The 9,124-nt window shown below is 40.7% G+C and overlaps 1 protein-coding gene across 1 annotated transcript in view; it reads left to right on the top strand.

Annotated features, from left to right (window-relative positions):
- The first annotated feature begins 2,823 nt into the window (after window positions 1-2,823).
- atg2a (autophagy related 2A) overlaps window positions 2,824-9,124 on the top strand; it is a 30,502-nt gene continuing 24,201 nt past the window's right edge. The window contains exons 1-5 of the mRNA XM_023282000.3: window positions 2,824-3,354; window positions 3,749-3,911; window positions 4,549-4,698; window positions 5,602-5,704; window positions 8,329-8,473. Of these exons, the coding sequence (XP_023137768.2) occupies window positions 3,184-3,354; window positions 3,749-3,911; window positions 4,549-4,698; window positions 5,602-5,704; window positions 8,329-8,473 (732 nt within the window). The 5' untranslated portion in view covers window positions 2,824-3,183. The remainder of the gene's footprint in view (window positions 3,355-3,748; window positions 3,912-4,548; window positions 4,699-5,601; window positions 5,705-8,328; window positions 8,474-9,124) is intronic.

Below are 9,124 nucleotides of genomic sequence, written 5' to 3'. Positions count from 1 at the left end.
AATGCCAACCGAGCTCCACGGTGCCAGTCAGTGAGCACAGGGCCCACTAGAGGACGTCGGGTCCTCAGACCTTCCTCATTACATCTCTTTCTGATTGTTTGGTCAGAGACACACACCAGTGGTCTGCTGGAGGTCATTTTCTAGAGCTATTGCAGAGCTCATCCTGTTCCTCCTTGCACAAAGGAGCAGATACCTGTCCTGCTGATGGGATGAGGACCTTCTACGGTCCTGTCGAGTGACAGTCATGAACTCTATTAATACAAAATCTTTGGACTTTATTTTACCAAAATTAAATTTGAGGAAGAGCAAAAAAATAAACCAGCATATGCAAATGTTTTTGCTAGGTCATACACGCACACACAAAATATACAACACTAAAGTACAAATACCAGGATGTTGTGCACATTGAAATATGAACTGCGTAAATACAGAGACAAATAAAATGGTAACAGACATGCAATTCCTTACAACACAAGAAAATGTTGCATTTGTGGATAGAAAACTTTTACAAGACTTTGAAGCCTTTTATTGACCACAATACAGTATATAAAAAATATTTCTCTCACTAGTAGGCCATGCCTGTGTAATGTAATTTTACCATATAGTGAATAAGGCTGCAGTATGCTAGGGTGTATGTACTGCCTACCATACCAACAGTAAATGTACTGTTACTGTGATATATAGTGAGTATATAAAATCACTTCAAAGTCCAATATAAGTTGATACAAAATTGTTTCAACTTCCAGTTATTGGGTTATTTCTAAGAAAATACAGGTCCCAAAGTATAAACTACCACTAAAGACAACAAAACAGTACATCTGTGATTTCCAATCTGCATAATTGCATGAACATGGACATCAAATGACCTGTGAACTAGTGAATTTTCTCAGTTTTGGACCTCTAGGTGGCATGTCGGTATCATGGCTCCACATGAAAAAGAGTTGCTAGAGGAACTTAAAAATTGCATTGGAAGTCTCACACAGATGGAAAAGGCTACAGAAAGGTCGATGACCAACTAGAAATCAGTCAACACACACCTGCTGCAGTAATCAGGAGGTGCAGAATGAGACATACTGCTACTCTACTGATCTGTTAGCCCTTGTAAAATGATGTCACAGACAGTACACGAGTTTCACAGTTGAGCTCTAAGGGGAAATCAGAGAGCCTGGGGAACATTGCATAACATCAGCTTCAATGGAGGCCATGCAAGAACAAAAATCCTTGCTTGATGTTTAGCACAGAACTGCAAGATGAAACTTTGCTGAAGAACATGAAAGAAAGCCTGATGGGCATTGGGAACACATTCTTTGGTTCAGATGAGGTCAAAATAAATCTGTTTAGCTCAGATGGGGTCCAGCTTGGTGTGAACCTGGTCAGTACTGCTATAGTGAATGCACAGTGACGCACAAAGGTTGGAGTGTGATGGTTTGGGGCTTCATAAGTGCAAACGAACTTTCAAGTAAAAGGAGATTGAGATGACATTTATAGATGGCACCATGAATGCCTGTGGATATACCAAAATACTGGCTGACAAAATGACTCCCAGCCAGCAGCGGGGTGGCAGGAGAGGAATATTTCACATGATAACAATCCAAAGCACACTGCCAAAACCATACAGGTTTCTACTATGACCTGGCAAAATACACCTCCTGACAAAAAGACAGTAGAACATCTTTGTCATATTTTAAAGAGAAAAGTAGAGTATCACTTCAGAAATCTGGTAATTTGGATATTTGGCTGAGGAAAATTGAGTCAGTCATAAAAAATAATGGTGGACATATAAAAAAAGAGATTTAAATCTCATTTCTGAAAGTGATGAAGTGTAAACAAAGTTACAAATCAAAGCCAGAGTCTATGACTTGACCATGTTCAAACATCTAAAAAGTTTCTTTCAAGATCTTCAAAAAATCACCAAGAGTAGTCAGCATTCGGAGGGCAACAGGATTTATTTGTCGACAAATTATCCAGGCGCAATTCTCAGCAGTGATAACACCCCAAGAAGAACTGAAGATGCTGAGCTGTGCACCGTGTTTTATGCTGTAAGAGTTGGTCATTTTTCCACGCCTATAGGGTGTATGATAGGAGTGACAGTTTTGACACCATTATACTTTTCTCAATCTTTTGGTCAGATCATGATGTCAGGATATCATATTTCACCCTAGATCTCATTTTCCAGACATGTTCATAATTTTTGCTCCACGTCTTACCCTTATTATTTTGTGATAGATTTCATGCATATTATTCCAATATATGTTAAAAGTTATAATACCTTAAGTTTACACCAATATGTTTTGAGTACATATGTTTTACTTGTGGTCTTTAGTCTAATAGTATTTGCCATAATTATATCATCGCTTATGTTTAGCACATCGTACCCAAAAAATGTTACACTGCAAAAGGTGTACATGTACATGCATGTATTTTTACCCAAATATTCAACTTAGAAGTAACGCAATTACAGCAAGGTGATACAATTTGAATGATATGACATTCAATTGAATTTGTGCTTACTTCTGTTGTAAATTGTACATTTCTAGTTTCATTTTGCTTAGTCTTGCTTTTTTTTAACTCGTTCTCTCACACTTTATAGCAAATATATATTCGTATAAATGTTCAAATTTGAAAAAAAAAAAAAAAAGAATATTTGTTTTTAAAAATAGCTGTAATTGACTCTTCCACACAAAGGAATTTACCAAAGCTCACACTGGATAGAGTACACTATTGCCCTTACTAAGATGGCGCCTGGCCAGTTACGTCCCGTTTCCGGGTTTCGTCACGTTGACGCGTTACGCACGTACGTTCACCATACCATCAGTTGGCGTATGATAACAATAAACAACCCTGAAACAAGAGGTACGCACCAACAGGACCTGTCGCTCCAATTCGACACAAACCGACCGAAAATATGAGCCGAGACAGCCACAGTCAGTTGCAGTAACGTCTCGTCAAGTACCGTGAGAGACGCGTCGGTCCTGACACAAAGGATTTTCTAGTTTTTGTGCCAAGCCGAGGGGAGAAGTAGAGTTGCGGTTCCCCCTTCCTTAGCCCCCTGTAGCTAGCTGCGGCTCATTCCTTGTTTTTGCACACTTTGTTTTGGTCTGTTATGCAGTTGCCAGAGGACTGTAGTCGCACTCGTTCTCCTCCGCCACCTCTTCGCTCCCTCTCCCCGCTCTCTCTGGCCCTATGTCTCGCTGGCTCTTCCCCTGGTCAGGCTCAATCAAGAAGCGGGCCTGTCGGTACCTTCTACAGCACTACCTCGGTCACTTTTTGCAGGAACGACTGAGCCTCGACCAGCTGGGTTTGGACTTGTACAACGGCAGCGGTGTCATCAAGGAGATCAACCTCGATGTCTGGGTGAGTTTTTGAAGGAGGGGACAGGCTGACTGTCAACTTTGCACCCAGAAGGCATCGTGTGTTTTTGTGTCGGACTCGTGCACCCTGACTGTTTCGCAACTGCACTCGAGTTCAACAGCAATCTCCAACGTCATGCTCTCAGCTTAGCTCGCATTTCTTCGAGGAAATGCTGTAATGGGAAACACATCGCCAGCCCACCAGATTAGCAGTATGTCTTACTAGAGTCTAAACAGTCTGGTCAGATAGATTTCTTCCTGCCATGCTAACCAAGCACTTCCTTTGCCCTATAAGTCTACACAACGAGTGCTGAGACAAAAATGAAGCCACTTATTTCCATTTGTGTCACTCTGTATTTCTTCCCCACTCCTTACTTATTGCTTCCTCTTTTCTCCAGGCGGTTAATGAACTTTTGGAGTCCCTCGGGGCCCCTCTGGAGATAGTGGATGGCTTTGTGAGCAGCATAGAGGTGACCATCCCCTGGCAAGCTCTCCTGACCGATCACTGCACCTTAGAAGTTTCTGGTCTTCAGATAACATGTCGACCAAAGTACCGGACCAGTAAGTTCATTTAACAGCCACTTCTGGGGTCAGTCTGTGGGATTTTCTCTTGGGTACATCATTCAGACCCAGACTAAGTGTGGTGCAAAATAACAGGACGTAACTGAGGACGGAGGTTTCAAAGCATCCAGCCAGGACCATTTCATTTCATATGTGAAGACCTTTATATGCTCTATCAATCAAACCAGTACAAGCAATAAATTATCTGCCAGTAACCGACAAATATTTTTTCTGTAGCTGGCATGTCAAAGCAGCAGTCCAAAAACCCAACAATAGGCACTTACATGTAATATAAGAGCTACAACAGCAGCACGTCCTCATGGTTAAGTGACTGGAAGAGAAAAACTAAACAGTCGTCAACAATTTAGGTTAATCAGCTAATCCTCTCAGCTCTACATTGGGCTCCAGAAAGCTGACTGACTGCAGGCCAAATCTCCATGTGTAAATTGTTAATTTTATATACCACACAAAGGAGTTTACCAAAGCTCACTGGATGTATCAAGTGACCCACACATCACTTTATACAGCGTCAAAGCACAGAGAGAAAATAGGCAAATAACAGTAAATGGCCAGTGTAGTCCTGGTGTTGAATCCCTGAGATAAAGAAATCACCCCATATGGTTTTGTTTGCCCTCAGGTGGGGGTTGGGACTCCCAAGGCTGGTCTTCCAGCATGACCTCCAGCATGCAGCTGGCTCAGGAGTGCCTGAAGGACCCCCCAGAGGCGTCCGAGGAGCCGCCTGCCCCGCTGGAGGGGCTTGAGATGTTTGCACAGACTATTGAGACAGGTGAGTCAAAGCTGTGTGTGTCTGCATTTTGTTAGCAAGTGAAAGTGTCGACATACAGACAACAAAATTTCCCTTCAGTAATGATGTGTGCTCGGACAGCAGTAAGGTTTGATCATCATGTAACATAGAATAGAATATGCTTTATTGTCATTACACGATGTATAACGAGATTGGAGAGCTTCTCCTTTTCAGTGCAAAGGGATCTTAAAGATAGTGCAAAACAGTCTATTTACAAATATACAGTATAAATAACAGAGTGTTGAGGCAGTGGTGTATATTGCAACATATCACATTATATTGTTGGCTGGGTGTGAGACATGAGAGTTTAGGGTGGTGATGGCTCTCGGAAAGAAGCTGTTTTTAAGTCTGTTTGTCCTCGCTTTAATGCATCTATAACGCCTTCCAGAGGCAACAGATCAAAAAACTGAGAACCGGGATGTGAACATTCCCTGTATACGAATATTATTTCAGTCTCCCAGTATCTTTAGGCTCAAGCAACAGAAATTTAAGCGTGCATTTTCTCGTTCATTGGGATGTTCAACCTTAATTTCAGAGGTCGGAGTTCACCTTCGTTCAGCTTTGACTGGTTAGATGTGTGATGCAGAATCTTGGGAAAAGCAGAAATTATTTCTTCACCATCATATCCCAAGAGTTAACCAACTGAACTGTTGCTGTCTTATGCTGTTCGTAGTTTGTGAATAATCTGATCAATATTTTATTCCCCAAACTACAGATGTGACTTCATGCCATTTTATTTTAAGCTGAGTGCAGTGAAATTCTTTTTTACAGAAATGTAACGTGATTGTAACATTTAGGCAGAAGCTATGTCTAGACATCTAGGGCTTAGCCGACATGATGTGAGAGATCAGTGCTGACCAGTGCTCATGTCATCTGTGTTTGCAGTCCTTCGTCGCATTAAAGTCACCTTTCTAGACACTATCGTCCGCATCGAGCACCAGCCCCTGGACCTGGAAACAGGCGTTGCCTTAGAAGTGCACATCAAGCGGTAGGTCGTAGCTTCCTTTTCAAGACTCTCCCAAGGCAAATGAGCTGCAAAGAGGAAAAACAGTTGTGTTTGTTTACAGTGAGAGGCTGCTGTATTGCATTTTTACAGTTCTCTTTGTAATTCTACAGAAATTATGATATCCACCACCTTTTAAAATAAAAATAGAAACATCCTCAAAACATATACACCCTACTTGTGCTACTTTGTGTCCCTGATAGAGAATAGGTCATTGGACATTTGGAAAAGCAACTTCAGAGATCATTTTTACTGTTCATTGGACAATTACATATTTTCAGAAAATCCTACTTGAATTCTAAAAATACGAAGATCAGCACAGAAGATTCTGCAAACTCCATAGTTAATGCAAAGCTACTAAACATATAATGTGTGTAATCATCATTACATTTCAGCACTCCCGATAGATCAAAGTATGATAATATGACAAAAATACATCTGCTTTGCTGATCTTCATTTCTGCTTTGATGTCTTTGGTTAAAATATCAGTCTGAACCATGCATTCGGTTTGACCACAGCAAAGTCATGTGATGTGGTTTTAATAATTAAAATGTTTTATCTACTCTCAGATGTACGTTGCTTTGGATAAAAGCGTCTACTAAATGAAATTGTAGAATTGTAATTTGAACTTAAATAGAGATAAGATATCCCGCCATTAGCTTTGTTTTTACTGGTATTTTACATTACGTTGAAATGCACACAGGCTAATTTGATGCTCCAGTTGTTTGTATTTCTGCGTCTTTGATTCTTATTTCATAAAATGTGCAAAAACCTTTCCTTATTTCACTGTTCCAGAAAGTCAGTGACACAATAATGTGGGCCTCTTTTGTCAAAGTACACGTGTGAACAAGTGGGACAGTGTCATAAAGACATAAATCCACTCTGCAATGCTTGTTAGTAGAGACACAAACTGGGTTTGACGCTCCATCTTTCACTTTTTATAACTCACACCTTGAAACGTGTTAAAATGTGTCCTCCAGTTATCAGTAATTTTATAACACTCCCACATCAGCACTTATATTTGTGTCAGGGGAGAAGGAAAGCAAAATGGAAGCCAAGAATTGGGTTTCGTCTTCTCTCTGCTCATCAGCAGATAAGCAGAAGAGGCCCCCGCTCTGTTATGAACTTACACTCCTTGGTCTTGTGTTGTCAGACAGCCTCAGTGTGGAGCTCATTTCAAACCGGGTCAACATTGATGTGTTCATTCTCCTGAACAGAGTTTTATCAGTAGCTGCAAATAACTGCAGGCTGCACTTAAGGTGTTGTCAATATGGGAGAGTGTGTGACCATAACATTGATGAATATGTGCAATGTGGCCACAGTCTCTGTTGGTGTGGACAGCACAAAAGAGAGGACATCGTTTTTAATGCATTTCAGTGTATTTTCCAGCTACAGTGATCAATCCTGGTCAAATTAAATGCACCAATAGTGCTCATTCACAGTATTATTAGTACTTAATTTGCAAAGTGAAGGTAGCTGAGCTAGTGTGCAGTCATCCATGAACTACTTTCTCTTGATTTATTACCAGGTGGCCACAGTTATGGCCACGAATGTCGGTTCCTTTTATAGCTTCACGTGGATCTTCTCACTAATATTTCTTTAATATTTCTCCTAATATTTCCTTTTGTTATCCAGATTAGGGAAGATCTGAGTAGATAGAAATGTTGATGCACCCATCTAAGTCGCCTTCAGTTAATAATGTGCACTCAAAGCTAAAAGCTGAACAAGCTTTCTAGATTTTTTTGTCCTGTTTTCACCTGTCAGGCTAAATCCAGGCTGCCTTGTTTGGGATGCAACTGCAGACTTCATTCAGGGCTGGAAAAACGGGTTTACCTCGACCATTTTACAATTTGCAAAATCACTAATAAGCGATTTTAAGGCCGGTGAGTTTGTTGTAAACATGTAAACACAACATTATCCAATAGAAAATATTACCTATAATAAAGGAAACCTAAACTGAACTTTGCTACGCTCACTACAAAACAATATAATCTTTTTTAACTTCATTCCCTCCTCACACACAACTGAAACCAAACCCATGCCCTTTGTATGTCCCTCACGTGCTTTGACTCTGTTGGCATTTTACTTTGACACTATTGAACCCTTTCTGTTTTCCTGGCTTATTGACAGAGCTGCTCAGGTTAGCTGTGTAGATCTGTGGTCAGTGACCAGAAGGCCTTTTAACAGGCTGATTTTTAGCAGGACAACTGACTGAGTTCAGTGAAGCACGTTGCAGTAGTTGTGTTTATTAAATGAGAAGTTTCTGCTCCAGTAGTCTGATTGTCTCTCTGACAGTGAGAAGGAGCTCTTCTTTGATGATGCACAACCAGGTTGACCACTGAACTGTGTCAAAATGTTAGGTGCTACATACCGATCAGTAAGTAACTCATTCCAAGAACAGTCTGATTAAGTTTTCTGCTTTACCAGTGATACTGTGAGTTTTCTCAGATACACCAGTTTGCTTCCAGGCAGAGTGTAGATGTAGCTCATTCTTCATTTTCCCAGAAGGAACACCAACCTTTTTCTTCTCACTTCTTAAAATATTTTTACCTCATGTACTGAATTGAAATCTGTATAAATAATGTGTGTGTTTGTGTTGTGTCGTCCAGACTGGAGTACTTTGATGAGGCGGTGCGAGATCCAGCCGGTCAGACTGCTGTGCCTGTCGACATCCACCAGCCGCCTGCCTTCCTGCACAAGATCCTCCAGCTGAGCGCTGTCCAGCTGTTCTACGACAGCAGTGGCATCGTACAGGTGATGGACACCCAACTGTCACACACTGGGTTCTTTATGCCTCTATCATAATGACAGGTTCTGTGCATTGCGTGTTTATCGTACTTAGATTCAAGCTGTGTATATTCATCACGCAGTATAGTTCAGTTCTGTCTTGAGTCTCTATTCTATTCTTATATTATTCTATTTTTAGGCTTTACTAGGTCTATTCAAGTGCATAGTTTCAACAGTGTTTTTACCTACCTCATTGGTTTTGTAAAGTAGCTGCTGTAACACTGTAGTTTCCATTTGGGATTAATTAAGTATTTAATCTATCTAAGGAATACTTAAAAACAAGCTAGAAGGAGAAGTACACACCCTCCCTCCTCCACACAGCTGGGTAATCTTGATGTGAAGTAAGCGTGAATATTTCCTCTCCATGTTTGAAGGTTATAGATAATGGGCAACATGGGCACCCTCTGTCTGATGTAGGAAAGTAAAAGTATAAGCTCAGTAATATAATTTGACAGGGGGAGAGTCTCCAGCCCTCTCAGTAAATCAGACTAGGATACGTCACTTTTTAAAATTCCTACAGTGATGTCTAAACAACATGCTTTTTTTCTCACATGCTAATTAACTGATCACTGGGGTGAAAAAATCAGACTTTAAATATTATTACATCACTTCTCTGCA

Source organism: Amphiprion ocellaris, chromosome 13 (genome assembly GCF_022539595.1).
Source record: "Amphiprion ocellaris isolate individual 3 ecotype Okinawa chromosome 13, ASM2253959v1, whole genome shotgun sequence".
NCBI classification, from domain to species: Eukaryota; Metazoa; Chordata; class Actinopteri; family Pomacentridae; genus Amphiprion; species Amphiprion ocellaris.
The sequence above is the reverse complement of the archived record's forward strand: the minus strand, read 5'-3'. Positions and strand labels throughout refer to the sequence as shown.